The sequence below is a fragment of the Elgaria multicarinata genome, chromosome 9, assembly GCF_023053635.1.
Source record: "Elgaria multicarinata webbii isolate HBS135686 ecotype San Diego chromosome 9, rElgMul1.1.pri, whole genome shotgun sequence".
NCBI classification, from domain to species: Eukaryota; Metazoa; Chordata; class Lepidosauria; order Squamata; family Anguidae; genus Elgaria; species Elgaria multicarinata.
The window spans coordinates 91,308,210-91,329,267 of NC_086179.1; the positions used below are offsets into that span (position 1 = coordinate 91,308,210).

The 21,058-nt window shown below is 40.0% G+C and overlaps 1 protein-coding gene across 3 annotated transcripts in view; it reads right to left on the minus strand.

Moving 5' to 3' along the window:
- Window positions 1-21,058, minus strand: part of PACSIN2 (protein kinase C and casein kinase substrate in neurons 2) — a 77,885-nt gene that overhangs the window by 18,191 nt on the left and 38,636 nt on the right. For all 3 annotated transcript variants that reach the window (XM_063134329.1, XM_063134326.1, XM_063134327.1), the window contains exons 2-6: window positions 14,306-14,418; window positions 7,063-7,219; window positions 5,629-5,864; window positions 3,376-3,531; window positions 1,483-1,658 (exon numbers count right to left, since the gene is read on the minus strand). In XM_063134329.1, coding sequence (XP_062990399.1) covers window positions 1,483-1,658; window positions 3,376-3,531; window positions 5,629-5,864; window positions 7,063-7,219; window positions 14,306-14,365 — 785 coding nt within the window. In that variant the 5' untranslated portion in view covers window positions 14,366-14,418. The remainder of the gene's footprint in view (window positions 1-1,482; window positions 1,659-3,375; window positions 3,532-5,628; window positions 5,865-7,062; window positions 7,220-14,305; window positions 14,419-21,058) is intronic.

Genomic DNA, 21,058 nt, shown 5'->3' on the forward strand with positions numbered 1-21,058 from the left:
TATATATCATCAGTTAAACAGAGAAAGAAGATAGCTGCTTCAATCCACAGAACACAATCTGAGTGAAATGCAGATTGAAGTGCCCAGACCCACTGCACAAATCAGCAATACAATTAGTGCAAGCCTGTACAGATTTTGACATGAGGGGAGTTGTTCAAGTACAAGGGGAAACCAATTACCCAATGTGCAAGGTTCTACAATATTATGCATCCCATTGAAGTATCCATAGTCCCTCGGACAATAACTCAATTATATGCTTTTACTGATTCAAAACAAGCTAAGAGCAGGAAGCATTCTGCATACCATTTGACAAACTCTTAATGCACAAACTACTTTATTACTAGAAAGGGGAAGGGGTCATTGCTTGCACTATTCTACTGCAGCACTTCAAAGTGATGAACAACATACCTGCAATCCATTTTAGTCTGATAATTAAGAGAAAAGAATTACAATATGGCTTCTCGGTTACAGAACTGAAAACACGCTGTAGGTAAGCTCTCCTCCTTCTATTAGTGAGATTAGAGTCTAGAAACTGTTTGTTAGATTAGGATTTTAGTTTCAGTTTTTTTCAGCTTCTTTGCTATTTTCTCGTATTTCTCTACCTTTTGTTTTGCGATTTGTTTTGTCAGATAGTTAGTTATTGGCGAAGAGGAAAAGGTTATATACCTCTTCGGATTAATCCATCTGAAATCGCTGTATTCTTACTATTGACCTGGACTTTTAAGCGAAAAGAATTCCAAAAAATAAAGGGGAAGCTTCAATCCAGCATTTAACAACTAATACTAATTGCCAGCCATTACATTGCTTAAGAGCGCAAATCTAATTTCAGAGTCCTGTCTACCTATAGCCCTGCCAGCAAGAACCAGGCAGGGTAGGTGAAGGACAGACACTTTTCCCTGTCCTGGAACGTATCCCATGGGATTCCGCAGTGCAACCTCAGCAGCGTATTGTTGTTGCATATGGAGAAGAACACCTTTTACAATTGGCCTAATTTCAAAAACCTCTAAAAGCAATCACTATATCTCTGGCAAGAGTGATCTGCTCCTTCTCTAGCAGCCCACTAGAAAAGGGGGAAACGGCGTGGCAGAAAGTGAGGAAAGGGAAGCCCCAGCAGATTATACTTGAGGGAATGTGGCCTTCAACAGACAGGAACCCTACCTTCATATTTACATTATCAAAAATTCACTTATGTTAATTTTTACAGTAGAGGCTGCAATGGTTAATCGACTAACCAATTTATCAAAATCTTTTGATAGACTATAAAATTGTTCCAATTACTGGGCAACTCTAACAAATTAATTATAATAAGAGTACTTACAAATATTTTATAGAAGTCGACGAATTCAAAGAAGGATGTTAGAACAGACATCTGTCACCCCTCTATCGTTTATTAAGTACTGAACTGTACAGAACTATTTATTCTTATTCACTTTCACACAAAGACAACTTCAGTATGCAAGACCTTCCATCTTGCATATTTACCTTGTAACAGTAGACAAGTCAAGATGTTTCTGAACTTCCAACAATACTTCTCGGAAGAAACGGAGACGTTTTTCCTCAAACTGCTGACACTGTTCGAAAACTTGCTCCATATTTTCCATATATTGAGGTGTAGTACCATCCAGGTCTTTAAGAGATTTTTCATACTTATCCTTTGTCTTAAAAAAAACAGACAGAGAACGTTATCCAAAATACTGGACTTTTCTATTCCGTACTTGCCCTACGTTATCCATACATAGCAGACCCCAATAGTAATTTTACGGGATATCTTCCACCACAAGAAAGGTCTATTTTATGCAACTATCTACCATTTCAAATTTTATTGGAAATAAACACTGGATTGTGATTTTTTTTTTTAAGAATGGAGAATAGCCTAAATAAAAACAAATTAGAAAGTAGGCCTATATGGAACTGGCTATGATAGAGGCAACACAAACCTTGCTCACAGATAACTCAAGCAAGGTAGGCTAAAATTAGGTCTAGAGATTGGTTCCAAAACCCATCTAAGCTCAGGCCTGGCATACTGTCTCCCTTTAGCAGGCTTCCAATTTAGTCCTGACTAAGCCATAACTTTGCATTACAAAGACTAGTCTGGGTATGCAGCTCCCCCTCTCGTTTCCTCTTTTGACATAGCCTCAAAGAGGAGTTCTAAAGCTCTCATTTCATTCTTTTTTTAATTAACTACAGCTCACCGTGTCGTCCAAACCTAACAAATTGTGATAAATCTTAACTATGTTTAGTGGAAACAAAACAACTTCAAACCTTGATTTCAGAAGCTGACTTGTTTCCACTAACTGTAATACTAACCATGGGTTTATTTATTTCATTTATATACCACCCCATAGCCGAAGCTCTCTGGGCGGTTTACAAAAGTTAAAAACGGTGAACATTAAAAAGTATACAAAATTTAAAACCATCAAAAACGTAAACAGTATAAAAACAACGGTGTCCATTTGAAAACAACAGTTCTGGGGTCCATTAAAAAACAAAACAAACTTAGTGTTGTTAAACGCTGTTAAATGCCTGGGAGAAGAGAGAAGTCTTGACCTGGTGCCAAAAAGATAACAATGTTGGCGCCATTGGTTTAGGATTTGAATGCAACAGTAAACTATGGTTAATTTAAACAGAAGTGAATACTTCCAATCTCCTTCTTGCAGCCACTCCAGAAGGGAGCAGGGTAGCAGCTTTTTTCCTGTGCAATCTCTATGTAAGGAATTTACAACAAAGAAAAATAAATAAGCTACTTGACAAACCTTGGACTATTTCTAACATTCAGGAATATATCTCACTGAATCTATTATTATTATTATTATTATTATTATTATTATTATTATTATTATTATTATTATTATTTTAGGTGGACTAACAGCATAAAGCTCCATTATATAGAACTCTATGTACTTGAACATCAAATGCAACGTTTTAAGGATATCACAGAAGCTTTTCAAAGTATATCAGGTAACTGTTTCATATTTTCAAACAGTATAAGAGGTGATTATATTACGGTCGCAGACCGGCTATATATATAATGCACAGATGCATAGAGGATACAAATCAAACAAAAACTTGTCCTTAATCACAATTGTCCTTTCATTAAAATGCTATTTGTGCTATCAAAGCCTGCAGTAAGGGACTAATTAAGATTTTTTTTAAAAGTGAGTGAGAGTTCTACATACACATTTTAATTGAATAGGTAATTTAAGAGTATTAACGCAAATGCAAGACAGTTCTTCAGCCTTTTCCTGGGATCATTCCTATTCAACAGCCCTGGCTCTATTTACAAATGTAGCACTATAGTAGTAATATTTCCATTTGTCTGCGCTGAAAATCAATGCTTCTAAAGCATTACGCTCAGAAGAATACATTATAGTTTACCTTAAGAACATCCTGTTTACTTTTATCCACTTTGTCCTGCAGTTTCTTTAGTTGTTCTGGATTCAGAGCTGGGTCAGCTTTGCTATTAGCCTCTCTGGATACAGCAAGTTTTTCCTCTTTGCAGGCTACATGATACGCTTTCTTAGAAGCTTCCACCTAGATGACATGTTTTAACAGATATTTCATGCTTAGACATAATCACCATAAGCACCCACCAGAGACTGAGAGAAAACATTGTTATAGGACTCAGGGATGCGTCAAGGAATCTTTAAATAAACCCAAGAATTGTATGCTGAAAACTGCAGTAATGGACTGCTATAGGGGTAGATTTGAGGCACCAATATTTTTTTAAAAAATCCTGCATTACTCTTTTGGCTCTGACAACAAATCAATATTTTTGTTAATTACTCAAATTAAAACACATTTGTTTATTACCAAAGCCTGAAGGAGTTATCAGGATACTTACAATTTAATAGTGTAATCCTAGGCATGTTTACTCATAAGTAAATTCCATTGAGCTCAACTGGACTTACTCTCTAGTGTGCTTTGGACTGCAGCCTAAAGCTACCACATCACTGAGAAAAGGACATTTGTAATAAGGAATGAAAAATAAATTTCCAGTAGAAGCCTAATCTATTCAGAGCCTTAAATAAAAGTGTACACCCTTCGCCAATTAAAACTTGGCAACTATCAATCAACTAAAGCTTTGATTAGTTTACTGATTAAAGTTTACAGCTCAGCTTCCTTTACTTTATTTTTTCTGTCCATTAAAAATATAAATTCACCAACTCAAATTATGGCAATGTACTATATTTATCTCAGCCCTCTGAAGGATACTATCTGGTAAACACAGGCTGCCTTTTCTTTAAAAAAAAGAAGACAATCCTCAATCAGTGTGATATGGAACAGAAATCTGAAAGCCACAGAAGAGTTCTGTTCATTATAGCTTCCCTTGTGTTATACACAGAGGAGTCATCACGGGATTACCAGTGCCATGTGCTGTCCCTGCCCCCAGCATCAGGTACACCACTAGTCTCAAGCCCTGAACATCACAGATTAGTTCAGCAGCACATCCCTATTTATCATGCAAGGACCCCTTCACACATATAACACATTAATAAGGGTACTTCAGCAGCTTCTATTTCCCATCTCCAGGTACAACTAAGACTTCTAATCAAGTAATCGCTTGGCTACATGTGGCAAATAAACTCTACTTCCAGACAAGATGGAAAGTGAAAACAGCTCACAGTGCAGACAACTGCAGTAAACTTCAGTCCATACTGACGTCCTTTCCAATTTGGAGGAGAGAATACAGACCAGGGGCAGTCACAGTGGCATTTCCCTAACAGCCAATCTACGGCTACTTCTTCTGTAGACTCTGGGCACACAAAGGGAGAACAGAACACGGTGGCAAGTTGCACTACATTGGGGTGGGCAACTTGTGTTTTGGCTTAAAACTCTCATCAAACCTAGCCAACATAGCCAATGGTGAAAGATAGTAGAATCATAGAATAGCAGAGTTGGAAGGGGCCTACAAGGCCATCGAATCCAACCCCATGCTCAATGCAGCAATCCACCCTAAAGCATCCCTGACAGATGGTTGTCCAGCTGCCTCTTGAAGGCCTCTAGTGTGGGAGAGCCCACAACCTCCCTAGGTAACTGGTTCCATTGTCGTACTGCTCTAACAGTCAGGACGTTTTTCCTGAAGTCCAGCCAGAATCTGGCTTCCTTTAACTTGAGCCCGTTATTCCGTGTCCTGCTCTCTGGGAGGATCGAGAAGAGATCCCGGCCCTCCTCTGTGTGACCACCTTTTAAGTATTTGAAGAGTGCTATCATGTCTCCCCTCAATCTTCTCTTCTCCAGGCTAAACATGCCTGGAGAAGAGAAGATTGAGGGGAGACATGATAGCACTCTTCAAATACTTAAAAGGGTGTTGTAGCTCAAAATATCTGGAGGGCCACAAGTTGCCCATCCCTATATGTTACAGGGGAGAAGTAGATATGAGGATGTCACTCCTGGCATCAGCTCCATGTCTTCCATAACATCGAGTTCTACCCAGTGACAGACCAACAGCCTCCAGATTGGGGTCAGTCCAGCCCACCTGACCTTCCAGGCCAGAAAGCAAAGAGAGATATGTGAAAGCAACCAAAGGAGTTGGGGGACAGAAGAACAGGGGTGGGGAAGAAGTGAGGGAATTAGTTGGGGCAGAGTTGAAAAACTGACTGGAGTACACAATATGCAACAATTATTTACCTCTTTTAGCTTTTTGGCCCACGGTTTCTGAGCTTTCCTAAATCCATCTTCGGCTTCTTTGGTTTCCTTAAATCCACCTATCATTTGCTTATGAAAGGAATCCTTCTGCCAGTTCTTTATCTTTTCAAAATCCTCATTCATTAGAGAAGCTTTTACTTCTAGATGTAGTTCACTCACTTTTTCTGCTTCAGACATTAATGCATGCCAAGACTTTTCAACAGTCCCATACTGTGGCCCTAAATGTGAGTGAAAAATAAGTCAGCAAAACAATGTGTGTGTTTTTCTCACTGTACCCTATGCAGCTTAAGCAAAATATTGTGACTTCGGCTCTTACATTGGGTAAGGTTTTCCTTGTCTACATTTTTCATGATGACTGTATCAGTTCTATATTTAAACACCTGAATTCATATATTTTGTAAGCTTCTCGTAACTTTTGTACCTCGTTTCCCCACAGAAAACATATTAGCATTCTTTTGCAAATAAAAACAAGCATTTATTCAAACGTTTTTAGGCTACTTTTCAGTAAACTATCAGAGTAGCATAAAATAAAGATTATAAAACCAGTGTACTATGAAATCGCATATATCCCTAATTTGGTATGTATTCTACCCGAAATAACCTGAACCATGGCACCTTTTCTTCCACCCATGTTAAAACTGCCCAGGCACAGACTTACTTGCCTGCTAAATAAAGGCTCAAGTACAACAAAATAAAATCCAAGCTAAAATGATAAAGATGTCCAGCAGCGTGTGAAGCTTACTATAAAGCTATAGCTCTTAAAATAAAATAATAGACACAAATATGCATTCCAGCAATGCTTTCCCCAAATATTATATCAAGGAGTTCCTTCCATGTGAATTATTTCTTAAACTCTTACATTCACATGCATTTTTTCCTCTTAAGACTTCATACTAATCAATTTCTAGGCCATTTAGTAAAGGCAAGAAAACACGTACATTGGCTGTTTTTCATAGCTTGAGTTCTAAAATTTCACGTTATGATTTTTTTCTAGAGCATTAATTTACTAAATAAAGCTAAAACAATCTACTGGTTTTGACTTACACCAATAACCCAGTTACTTTTTTGTAACAAAAAAGGGGGTTGTTTGTTTTCTGAAACCTGAAGACACTGACAATTCTGCAAAACGAAGACCTCACTAAGGACAGCTTTGGACAGTATCCAGAAGCAGCAAAATTAGACTGTTAGTATACTGTTTTCTGTGCTTCCAAGTAATATCCTAAGGTAATTAAGGATGCCCTCCTATGCATGTTTAGAGAGAAAAAAACCCTACAATTCCCTGCATTCCCTGGGGAGCTCTGGGAACGGTAGGAGTCTTTTCCCTATAAACATGTATAGGAGTGGGATTGCATTCCGTAATGAAACAGAAAACAAAAATAAGCACAAATATTTTTAAAAGATGAAAGTTCCGTTTACCTTTTTCTACAAGTTGTTTCCACCTTTTTGCCCATTCTGTTAATTGCTGAGCATAGCCCTTCTCTATCCTTGCACGCTCGTGAATGCAGTTCATAAGATCACCGCAAAGTCTGTGACCATCATCAATGCGTTTCACTGTCCGCTTATAGTTTCCCACCTATAAACAGAAAAACCACCGTGAGCAATAAAGAAAGGAGGAGGAGGAGGAGGAGGAGGAGGAGGAAGATCCAGGGTGCTCTGTGCATCTTTCAGCACGCCCAAGGGCTTAGACAGACCCAATTGGCCTTTTGTCTTTAAACAGTAAATCCTTATGCAATATCAAACCGCATTTTAAAGTCCCCTCAGTTTCAAAGCACTTTACTATGTGGTAAAGATCTGCTTTCAAGAAACATGAGCCCAACCCTCCTTTTGACATGTGGAATTCTTCAGATTCCAAGCAATGCCCATTGCGGCCTAGTGCAGATATAATGCTAGCTATCGCCTAACCATATCCAAGAAACTAGGAGCATACCACGAGCTGTGGCGTTACACCCCACAAGTCAGTTCCCTAATGTATGTCTAAGATTTGTAAATCTATTGTGTTTAGAATGTTGACCTGAGTGGGTGGAGATTGAATATCTTAGGAGGGGGGAGGAGGATATATAAGGGAATGACTCAGGTGATGGGAGGTGTGTTTTAAAGTACTTTGGTCCGAGGGGAGAATTAGAGGATCAGGGTAAAGAGGGTTGTCTTTTGAGTGTAGTGTGCAGATAGTCAGTGGGTGTAGATTAAACAATCCTGATAATAAAGAAAGTTCAAGAGTGAAGGTGTGAGAGAAAGGAAAGCATGTATGAGAAGAGAGAAAGGATTGGATGAGAGGTTTTAACAACTTTCTGAAAAGTTTTATTATGAAACAAAGTCTGTGAACATTGAAATAAATTTTTATTCAGTTTGTTTTACTACCACAAAAATCCCACGTGTCTCCTTGGCATTTATCATCTGCAGTTATATACATATAACACCCGTTTTGACATTAATTCACCATCAGCACATATAATTCACAGCGCATTATTTTATTCCTGAAATCATTCCTGTTTAACCCCTTTCTCCACATAGTTTGTAGAAAGGTGGTGTTTGTCCCTCACCTCAGGCACATAAAGTGGTGGCACTTAGCTTGAGCAGGGAGTGTCCACGGACAGGCCTATAGTAAAGAGCTTGTGTCGTGGTACACGAGCTCCCATACACTCCTCCCCAACAACATTAGCTATGGCAAAGCATTATTCCTGCGCTGACATTAAGGTTAGTTTTTAAAATCAATGCTAAAAGTTGGTTTGTAAGCTATAGATAGTATTTACCATACTTATCAGGAAAGGGAGGGGAGTTAGAAAAGTGATGATGTAGAGAGAACAGACTTGCCAGCTACCTTTGGTTGCGGATACAAAGTCAAATATGCTTCAATCTGCAGATTTAACTTTTTATTTTATTTTCACTAACCCTAATAGGGAAACAACTGAATCACATACTTTATATCAACTATCTTGCTGCTTGTTACAAACACCAGGGTAAATTGCACAAGCATTAAAAGCCCGCATATTTGATACAATAGAAAAGAAAGCAGCTACCTTTTTTTTCCAATCTGATAAAACATCACTGGTCAAAAGGGACATCGCTAGTCCCTTTCAGATCATGCAAACTCAGTTTGGACCATTATTGCCTGTACGTCTCTATTCACCATCCTTGGAATTTCTGTGAAACACCTCCCATTGTTCTTCCATTTCAGCATATAATATAATTTCTGTAGTGAACCTGTGCTTTCCTATTAATTTCCTATTAAGTAACTATTAATTTCTCATTATTTGTTAGTTCTCGTTATTTTAAACCTGAATATGGTTGACAGGAGTAAAAATGATCAGTGTTGCCTCACTATCATCTTTCCTGCTAGGAAAAAAAAACCCTACACGACTATTGCAGCTTTGTATGTCGCTTCTCTTCTTGGCCCTCGAAGACCATGTGGAACTGCACATTCTTCTCTTGTTTGCAAAAAGAAGCCCAGGAATATCCTAGTGGTATCTCCCAATGTAAGGGACCAGAGAATATAGCCAAGAAATTATTATGGCAAAAGCACCAGCAGATATGGCAATGCAGGAGAAGTGGGTTCCATGTGTAGGTGATAAGTCAATGACAGACCTTTCCATAATTACATTGGAAAATTTGTTCTATATATTCATGTAACTCCATAGCTTCACATTTAAGTATTTGGGTCCTTAACTTTATAGTACGGGTAGTATACCTGTGTCTCCCAGAGGTTCTCTTGTGCAACTGGAAATGTTTGCTCATGCAACAGGAACTATCAGTTGAAAAAAATGCTCCTTTCTGGGACTTCCACTGACCTGACCTGTTCCGGAAACTATTATTGCCACTCGTTTCTGGATGTTTTTGAAAACACAATTTCTTGTCGTGCAAGAGGTCAGTTCATTTGCCAAGGTCAACACTGATACACTGTAGTATGCCAGCCATTGACAACCAGTGTGGTGTTGTGGTAGAATGTTGGGCTGTGATGTGGGAGATCCATGTTCTAGGCCCCACTTGACCATCAAAGCTCACTGGGTGACTTTGGGTTAGTCACTAACTATCAGTCTAACCTACTCCATACGGTGGTTGCAAGAATAAAATGGAAAAGAGGAGGACCAGGAAAAAAGTAGGAGGAGAGCAGGGAGGGAGGAAGAGCGAGCTTTAGGAAATGAGTTAGCAGCATCAGCATGTTAAAAGCAAGCACCACTGCTACTTCAATTATATATAGGGTGACAAAGCTATAGAATCATAGAATAGTACAGTTGGAAGGGGCCTACAAGGCCATCGAGTCCAACCCTCTGCTCAATCCTGGAATCCACCCTAAAGCATACTTGACAGATGGTTGTCCAGCTGCCTCTTGAATGCCTCTAGTGTGGGAGAGCCCACAAACTCCCTAGGTAACTGGATGCCACCCTTAAAAGTGACCTTAGAAGTCATATTCAAAATCACATATCACTGTATGTCTTGGGTTAGCCTTCTTTGGGAAACTGTCACTGCTCTGAAAGTAACTTACTATATATAAACTCACTCAGGGGCCAAATCTATCCCTCCTAGGGCTCCAGGAGGACCCATGCCCTGTCCCCTGGTCCCACTCTTTCCCCCATCCCCCTGAACAACCAATGGTTTGGTGGTTCCCTGATTTTTGCAGTTTTTCCCCCATTCTAAAAGATTAAAAGGCCTCTCCAAGGTTACATTACTGACAGTAAAGCCTTTAAGCTAATTGTGCTGGTCTTTTTGGTATTTTGTTGCTGATCCTTTTGCCTTCAGCCCTGCCTACCTCTATGAGCTTCTCTGAAATGGAATTCAGCCCTAAGGCTGAAAAATACGATCAGCAGTAACAACATAACAACAGTAAGGAGCCATGCAGCCAAAGATATAATAGCAATGGAAGACTATCTTGGAAAAGTGAAATGCTAGGATCTGAAGAACAAACACCAGAAATTATGCCCTGCCTGTTGCATCTTTATTATCCAACTCACCTCCTATAATTTATCACTGTACTAGCATGGACACCTGCTTTTAATATGAGACACAAATATAAATAAAAATTGGGTTGCCTCCGACTTAATGATCCTATGAAGCCGGGTACAGGTGTCAGGCCCACACATTGTTCCTTCCTCTGTTCCCTCCACTTATACACTGGATTTGGTGCTTCACTTCTACTTAAAATAAACTTGTTTCCCGTTACGTCCAAAATGAAATTTATTCTGGTTAATAAATTGATATTAGACTACAGTTCTCTATTTTGAGACTCTGAAGCTAGTGTGTGACGGAAGGGTGGAGGAGTTTGCAGGCCAATTTTATGAAGCTAAGGTTGTTACATCTGAGCCAGCAACCCATATCTTAGGTCTTCCCAATTTCTAGAACGAGGAGACCTCCTTTATCAGAAAAGTCAACAGGACATTTGGAAGCTATGCTGGAAAAGTGAAGCTAAATTAATTTTGGAATAATATCAGAGGTAGAGGAAATATGAAACAAGAAAGTTTCATCTGAAAGTATTTCTCCAATACCTGGCTTATCTTTTATAGCCCTTTCTCAGAGGACATACTACTATTTCCTGTCTACTGATATTAAATTAATTTGACCGATAAATACTTTTGTAAAGACTGGGGCTGTTGAGAGAGAAAAGGAAGTGAATGGAAAGTAGGAAAGCAGCTGGGGAAAAGTGAGCTAACTGAACATTCTTTTAAAATAACAAAGTGTAATAAACAGGAATGGATGCCAGGCAAGATTTTTTTAGCTAAGCTGATCTGCAGCAAGATATTCCTTATCTTTCATGCACTCTCTGCTAAGTGGAAAAACTCAAGCTAGCATTGCACTCTGTGTTTAAAAAAAACACACACACCAGATATTAGAACTGCCTTCTTTGTTTATGCCGGAGACACACAAGTATTTTGCTTTAAAAGGGCATTTTCCCACAAGATGCTTCGGAGCCTTCATAAAAATAATCCTCACTTGGCTTTTAATAGCACATACAGTAAGCAATCAACTTTAGATATAACTGTATTTTCAATTATGTTCAAGTTTGCGCCTCTTGATCATGACTTGGATTTTATTCTCAAAATGTTCATATGATATATTATATTCTGTAAGAATCCATAAGCCCTAAAAAAAACCCTACACATGACATAATTTAAGCTATTTATTTATTATTTTATTTTTTATACTGCCCAATAGCTGAAGCTCTGTGGGTAGGTCTCAATAAGACTTCTATAGAGTTTAGCATGCATGTAGAATGCCTGTAATTTGTGGGTCACCCCAAAATGAATTTCCCTAGATTTTGGTTTAGTTCCATCAGGTTATGGCTTATTTACTGTAAATATTGGCACATGGGTTTTTAAAGTGTATGGGGGAGGTGTTGTTGCAATTTTCCTTCATGCTGCCCAGTGAACAAAGCTCCCCAACATATGTGACCTTAACTCACCATGGTGCAAATCGAGGAATGTCTCTGATGTTTATCAAATGCTTTCAACCAAAGAACATCCAAGACTTACAAAGAAGGAAGCAACATGTGTGATTCCTGCGTCATATTGCTACCATTTGCCCACATTCATTCCACTGCCTCAGGATCTCACTGGTCCCATTCAGAAGACACCTTAAACCATGGCTTTAACTACGGTGGTTAAGCCAGAAAGCCAGGCTGTGTTCAGAAGACACCTTAAACCATGGCTTTAACCATACTGAATAAAGCAAAAAGCCTTACTCACCGTGGTTAAAGCCATGGTTTAAGGTGTCTTCTGAACACAACCCTGACTTTCTGGCTTAACTGCCATGGTTTAAGGTGTCTTCTGAATGGGCCCACTGTCTCACCTACTCGGAGTTGAGTGGCCCAAGCGAGGTGGTTTCCCTCAAGCACACACATGTAGCATAAGTAAGGAGCTGGGTTTTTCCTGACTCCTGGCTTGGCCGAGTGGCTCGCCCATAACGCAGGCTAGTTGCCTGAAGACAGAGCAATTAGATTCCTGCACTTTCACATGCAGATCCAGGGAGGGGTGAATTACCCAATCTTAAATAAAGTTTACCCAAGCTCTGGTGTCTGAGTCATTATTTCCTCTCTACTTTCTCTATCCGCAATCAACCGGCAACAACCTAGCACCAAAGTCAGAAAAACCAAATGGGAATACCATGGCTCTTGTGCAACATCCATCTATTTCAGCAGCGAGTATCTGATAGTCAACTCTGAACCATTGGGCATTTCCACCAAGGACTATTCCTACACTAGCCCACACACAATGAACTGGGCTGGTGCATACTGCCTGATCACTCCCACTGCAAGCAATTTCCTTCCCCTCCCCATGGTTAGAGAAAGCTCTGTAGTAGAATTAGGGAAGTCGGACAAATCAGTCTGGGGGTTGGAGTTCACTGAGCTTTCAGCCACTTGGCCCTGCAAACTTCAGCTTGCCTCCCCACAAGCTGGCCCAACTCAACTGCATCTGGTTGGGCCAGCTCGCAGTTTTTCCAAGTCCCCCCCCCCCCGTAAATAGCTAACTGCACATATTGCAGCTGCAATTTGCATAATTTGCACAAATTACAGCTGCAATTTGTACAAGTTGCTATATACAAGGGAGGAAAAAACAAGAAAAGTTTCTGGATCCCAGAAAGAGCCCACGCCTTGGCTTGCAAATGCAAGCTGAGACACCAAGGAAATCCCATGAGCCCCAAAAGGGCTGGATTTCCCCACAACAGACATCCCTAAGTAGGATACATGCAAAAAAAAAAAAAAAAAAACCAAAAAAATTCCTACCAGCTGGTCCAAGGAAGAGAAACTCTTTAATTCTCCCATAAATAATCACGCGTAAAACATCTATCTATGACACATTAGTTATTAGCATCCAAAAAGGGATTTTTCACTGTGGAAAGAGTGATGATCACAGTACAATTGAAGTATGCAAGTTATCCAACCATTTCAGAAAGGTACCACTTAATACTGTGATATAGGGATATTATTCAATAACTTTGCTTCCATCACTAGTCATCTGCCCAGTGAAGCTTCATTTTATTTCTTATATATCTATGTCACATTTGTATCCTCCTCTCCTGCTATGGAAGTCAAGGTGGCTTACACTCTGCGGGTGTAGATTAAAATAGACAATAACTTTCTAAGGTAGCCCAGAAGGCTTTATGACTGGACGGAGATTTGTCTTTGAATTCGTAAGCATAATTTGCAATACCAACACAAATTTGTGTTTGGTATCTGCAGTAACAGGCAGATGTCAAACACAAACTCATTCTCTTCTCTTTTCCCTACCCCACCCCTCGAAAGTAATGCCCAAACCAAGACAAGGTTGGTTTGGGCATTACTGGAAGATCTTCAAACAGAAGATCTTCCATTTGTGCATTACCATCTAGGGGTGGAGGAGAAATGTTCAAGGCACACTTCTGCTTCTTGTCCTGCATGTAGGTGTAAGATCAGGTAAACTGATCCAACAGTTATGTTTCTTTGGTTTCTAGGATATAAATATGCAAACTGGATGCTTAGCTGCAGTCAGAGAATTTATCCTGTTTTCATTTAAGAATGCAAGTTCAGAAGTAACAGATCTCTCGTGACAGATAACAACGCCCATCTTGTATGATTTTTCAGCCTTAGGGTTTAAAAATGTATATATGTACACAATTAAGTATCCCTAGGCAGCATCTTGCTTGAGTTACATCCCCCTAGTATACTAACATATGTCAGTTTTTTTCAGATTACCTCCCAGAAGCTATCACTAGAAACCTCTAGTCCAACAGCATCATCGTACGAGCCAGACATCTCCAGATGCCCAATTGCACTCCGGTCTCTTGTAAATACTGGTTCTTCAGAGGCTGCAAGGGGAAAAGAAAGAGATTGGCTAAAGTTAAGAATTGAATTTGCTCATTTAAATGTATTCAAGACAAACACAAATGTAATGTCAAAACTACTCGCCAGGGGCACATCTTTGATTCTGCAAAATAATACCCAAAGCCCGATATCCAGAAGAAGGTTGCATTATAGCAGCTTAATTAGACTGCCAGAAAAACCAGGAACCTTTATTCTACAGTTCTGAATGGCATCAGCAAGGGCTTCTTCTTCTCTTTCCCCTCCCTAGGAACACTGCATATCTGATTGATAGGCAGGTGCTCAGCAGGCTGTACTGTTTTCAAACTCTCTGTCTTCTGGTGTTCAGTAATGTTTTTCTCCCTTTCCCATGTGCAAAATTACTTCACCACAAAACATCTTTTGCTCTCCTCACCCAGAAATATCCTTCTGGAACTCAGCAGCTAAAACTGCAACGCTTGCCTACGTTCCTCGTTCCCTATATGATTCCACAAAGATGCAGATCCTGTATGTATAATACACAAAAATCACAAAGAATATGCAACTACTGTGTTGGTCTTGCTTATTATTATTAAGTAACCTGCAGTTGCTCATTAACATTTGAAGGGAAAAGCACTTTGCACATGCTCAGAGGTGGCACACTGCTCCTTAATTTTAAAAGTGGTAAAGGGACCAGTTACAGCAGGGGTGCAGAACCCACACTCCATGAGGTCTGCACCACCTCTGTGGGCTTCAGTCCCTCCACAAGCCCCAGCCCCACAGGGTTGGTGAGCAAACAGGAAAAGGAATCACCACGTTACAAACAAGCTCCAGAAGTGCTGCCTCACTTGAGACATGGATTGCATGCCATGGATTTAGCGGGCACTGCCCACACCTTGGTGTAAGAATCCATTTTGTTCTGGACGGCATAGCCGGGAAGCTGCTAGAAATGTTGTTAAGGCTCTGGAAGAGCTGCAGGGCCTTTGAACTGGCCAATCAAAAGTCCTGGTGGGGAACATGTTCCAATCCTGAAGCATCCCTACCTCTCAGACAGAACAGCCAGGTCAAGCACTACTTGAAAAACCTCAATGACACCTTTTGTTTTGAATACTGCTATGTCAGTCTGTATAGCAAGCTAGATGAAAAATCAATCAAGAGACAAGGAACTGCCGTGAACTATTGTTCTCTTTGTTTTAACCCATCCTGGGTCCAGCCTCAAGCTATCAAACTCTTTGTTCTGAACCCCTTAACTGCCTTGATGTTTCTGCAGTCACTGTTCATTCATTCTATTTCGGCCACCTTTACACTGAAGTGTCTCAACTCTGAGGATAACCTGGGGTTTGACTTGACTTTTAAGAACATTCCTCATGACTTTCCTAGCAAAATTCCCTGGCATCTAACCAACGTTTCCAGGACCACTTTCCTCCCTCTTTTTCACCAGATGAATCCATTTGTCTCATATAACCATAAAGAAAGCTTTGCTGCTGCCACCACCATGCCCAGTAAAGTTCTCCACTGAGTCCAAAGCTGGATTCCATACATAACAGTACAGTATACAAATCTGTTCTAACCAACACTGTGGTAGCTCCAGGGTCCTTCATAATGGCTTGGCCTGCGTTCAGTATCCCTGTCCCCGCACAGACACCACTCTTTTGACTATCTGTAGACAAGGCAGTCCAGCCCTTCGTCAACAACTCCAGGGCAAAAAGAGGCTACTGCTCAAGTTTGTAATGTTGTACCCACAGGAAGTAAAGTCTTTTGGGCTCCGTTTCCAATGAAGTCAGGTAGTTGAAGTTCCTCCTACTCCATTTCTTTCCCTTTCCTCTGGAATCTATCCATTTCCACCACCACCAGGGATACCATTTCCACCAGCATGTGATCTATCTTGGTCATATAGCCTTCCAATCGCCTGCTTTGCTATTGCCATAGTGCCCCCTTGCCCTCTTTATTGCATAAATGCTGATTTCCCCAATCTTAGTCTTTTTCTATCTCCTAAGTTAGGCCCCTTAGAACTGGTATACTAATTCATGTGCTGAGGGGGTGGGTAAATTAATCAATGCCATTTTCTCCTCTAATTAATGGACATGCATGTGTGTTTTTAAAAACAAAAATGTATTTTTGGATTTTGTGTAAGTGTTTCAGTTCATTTCCCATTTTAGAAACAGTTATTCAACTTTTTATCAAGAGAATAGTGCATACATCCTCTTTGGTTGACGGCACCCTTAAACCCACATTGGTTGTTACAAGAAAATACACGCAAGCTACATGTCTGTGTGAACGATGACATACAGCCACAACATTGTCTCCCACAGTAGAGACAGAACTGAGACAGAGTGCCTTCCCTAAGGTGACCTACTGAGCCCACGTCAGAGGCAAAATTTGAACTGGGGACTTCCCAACATAGCTCAGCAAACTGAGCTGCAATTGAGGGTTTTTCCAAGCTGTGTTCATACATGCCATTCACACAATATTGCATCTCCTTGTCTGATTATCACAATTTCAAGTTGTGTGCAAATATGGAATTCTTCCCTCGTGTTGGACTGCATGCTTGGAGAAAGCAGTCATCCCCAGACAACCCTGCTGAAAACAGTATTCTGTGTAAATTCTGACCTCTCTGCTGCATACTTTGCCCTAGCAATTAAATGGGCACAGTTTTTCCTTACCTTTCTGTATCCAAAGATTGCTATGCTATGCCATCCTTTTAGCCTCTGTTTGAGAGAACAATTGACAGTGCTACGAAATTCAATTGCTGCACAAGCACCTGCTTTATCAGATGCATGATGTAGACAAGTAAACTGTGGAACACACACACACAGTAGAGGTAATAAATCTGTTTTACAGGGCAAGACAAAAAAACACCTTGAAGGTCAATAACTCAAGCACACCCATTTCCACGTGTGCATTAATTGATCAGAGTAAACAGGCTTGTAAATAGCCAGTTTTCTACTCTCCCACAGTGAGCTTGAATTGTCTTCAGGTGGACTGGCAAGGACATTTTTGTAAAATGGATGAAAATGTGTCCATTGTCCTCTTCTCAATCCCAGATGATTGTCATCTCAGGAATGATTTACAACAGCATGCACTGGCAGGCTGGGTAGCAAAAAAATGTTGCAGCTAGAAAGTTACAGAACTATTTGGAAAGCAGAGCTTCACTGCCTATTCCATGTAGGGATGTCAAGATCTTGTGTAATCTGCTCTGTTTGTGTTTTGCAGATTGTCAGGCATGATCTGGTCATTGATGGATGGAGATTTATTTATTTTTTGCCTCTGGGAAAGTACAAAAAAACCCCCACACCAGCAGAATGTATGGACTTTCCGCTGGTATGTAATGTTTTGCATACTTTTCTTAGGTTAAGAATAAAATCAACAAGCAGAGTACACACAAAAAAGATTGCTACATCACAGTGGTTGAGGAGAGGTCAGAGATGTGTAAAATGTTGTGGGGTAGTTCTCGTTTTTAAAAAGACATATATTGCCATATTTTCGCACATCTGCTGTAGTTTTGTACAACCAAGGAAAGGAAAGGAACCTCTCGTGCAAGCACTGAGTCATTACTGACTCTTGGAGGGACGCCAGCTTTCGCTGACGTTTTCTTGGCAGGCCTTATAGTGGGGTGGTTTGCCGTTGCCTTCCCTGGTCGTTATTACCTTTCCCCCAGCTAACTGGGTACTCATTTTACCGACCTCGGGAGGATGGAAGGCTGAGTCGACCTGAGCCGGCTGCCTGAAACCAGCTTCCGCTGGGATCGAACTCAGGCCGTGGGGAGAGTTTCAGCTGCAGAAACTGCTGCTTTACCGCTTTGCACCACGTGAGGCAACCAAATTTACATACAATTCTTGAAGGTTTCAAAAGTAGTCAACAAAATCCCCTGTGGATTCTGCGGGCCAGATTCATAGAAATCCGGTGTCATTTTCACAGAATCATAGAATTGTAGAATTGGAAGGGGCCTATAAAGCCATCGAGTCCAACCCCCTGCTCAATGCAGGAATCCACCCTAAAGCATCCCTGACAGATAGTTGTCCAGCTGCCTCTGGAAGGCCTCTAGTGTGAGAGAGCCCACAACCTCCCTAAGTAACTGGTTCCATTGTCGTACTGCTCTAACAGTCAGGAAGTTTTTCCTGATGTCCAGCCGGAATCTGGCTTCCTGTAACTTGAGCCCATTATTCCGTGTCCTGCACTCTGGGATGATCAAGAAGAGATCCTGGCCCTCCTCTGTGTGACAACCTTTTAAGTATTTGAAGAGTGCTATCATGTCTCCCCTCAATCTTATCTTCACCAGGCTTTTGCGGATTTCTCCGACATTGCTAACTTTAAGTATCTGGTGTACCCTGGCTTGGGAAACTCCTGCTGGAATAAATTAGTGTTTAAGGTGTAACAAAATACTTCACCTTTTTACTCTCCATGAATTACCCAAAGGAGTTCAGAAAACTAAATCACGGTCATTATCTCACTACACATGGCTTAGATGAATAAGACCGGAACAATATATTTTATTTATTTACATCTATAACATTCTTCCCTCCTCCAGGAAATTGCCTAAAATGATGTACAAGCTATAACATTTATTAAAACAGTGCCAATAAAATCAAGATTCAACAATATAAAATCATGCAAATAACAGCAGTCAAAGAGGGAAGCCAACTACGTAAGGAAATGTCTCAAGGAACAAGAATATCTTAACCACGTGGCATAAGGCTAAGTTTCTAGTAAGAAACCTGAATATTTTCAAAGATCCTGGGGCTCTTCTAAAAATTGTTTAGTCAGTTATCAATTATTCTTGAAATCAAACTTGAATCAGCTCTATTTACATGTTCACTATTCCAAAATTAAATGTGTTGAAGAAAGCTATTAAAACCTCCAAAATTTACAGGTACTACAGACTTAAATAATGCCTTTTTATATTTTATAAACTAGTTTTAAGGCTTAGGACAACAATGTTGTGAAAATACCTATTTACCTTTATGTAATGTTTACATGACCCAGGAAATTGAGAGTAGTTAATACTGCAATTAACACACACACACACATTCCAAACAGAAAAGTCAAAGTTAATTTTTAATTAATAAACCATTTTTCTCATAAAGTTATGCATAATAGTAATGTTAAAGTTTGTACATAGCACCAGTGCTACATGGTGAGAAAGTAGGAACAAACGTATTTAGGGAAATATTATGAAGTCATAGCAACAGCTACACAAGAATCTCTACTTGCACAAGACTTTTTTTTAAAAAAAATAATAAACTAGATACTGAAATACAAACTTTAAACTAGCAATGAGTCATCCTAGTCTCCTACAATACAAAGAGTAAAGAACAGCCTGTGCTTTAATGCATCTGGTTTCAGGATTTGACTTCACTTTCTCAGCACCAGAGAAGTTACCGCGGCCGTTATCTTAGTTTACCACAGTAAATTAAGTGTAAATTAAATGGTCCTCCTAACCATTTTATATAAGGAGCTGTCAGATATTTAGATTCATTTTAATAAAACGAAGTCCTATGAAAAGATCAAGAGTCAGAGAATACATGAAGAGGCACTGATAAGCACTATCTGCCTTTTAACCACCTGACAATGTCTTTTAAAATCATTTTTAATATTCCGAGAGTGAGAGAGATGCGCTTTTTATTTAAGATGAACTGAACCCATGTTCACTCTGCAGTTGGATTGTAAAGTGAGACAGCTTTGGAGAAGAAATAGATTTTGGACAAGGGAGAGTTTAGTTACTTTTTTAGGCTTTACTTTGAGCATCAACTAAACTTTTCAAAACTTCATCTACTCTCACTTTTAAAAATCTGGCAGCCTTGCAGACTAACCCAAAATACTGAAGTTGTCATGATGGGGCTGGATTCTGAAGTCATCATCATCAGCTTCATCATTATATTTATTTGTATCCCGCCTTTTGCCCCATGCTGGGCCTTAAGGCGGCTTTACAAAATAAAGGCAGGCAGGCAGGGGAAGGAGGGCTGGAGAGCAGTGTGAGTGAGCCATGAAAAGTTTTTTTTTTTTTAAGGTACAGTATACTCCACATTTCTTGCTTTGTGTGCTCCTGACATACCAAAACCGATTTCATTAAAATCCAGATAATATCCAGAAGCACTACTCATTCCGTTTTGATGTAGATGACCCCCAGTCAAGAAGATAACAAGATACAAGATGGAGGGGCACCATGAGGGTGGAGAGCCCAATGTACCGTAATAGTGGGCCACATTAAACAAAACCACTAAAAATTTGGAGAAGGACAAAAGTTTCAAGGCAGGATTACTTTGGCATCCACCTCCCAGGGAAACCATCCACCCCATTATGGAATGCCACTGCATCATGACATTTCGTTCCATGGGAGCTTGAGGGAAGGGAATAAAATGGCAGCTCCCAATGGCCATGTCCCATTAATGACTTGGATATTGCCAGGAATTTTACAAACTTATCCATACAGTATTGGGGTATGCAGAGCTTTCCAATCCATATTCATTACATACTGTACATAAAAATATTATTATATATTTATTTGTATCCCGCCTTTTGCCCAATGCTGGGCCTCAAGTTATAATATGAATTTATAACAGTCTTTGATACGTTTAAAGGGACTTTAACGTTACTAGAAAGCACACTGGGAAAATAAGCCTGCAGTTCTATACACATTTGCCTGGGAGTAAGACTCTGTGGCCAGGTTCA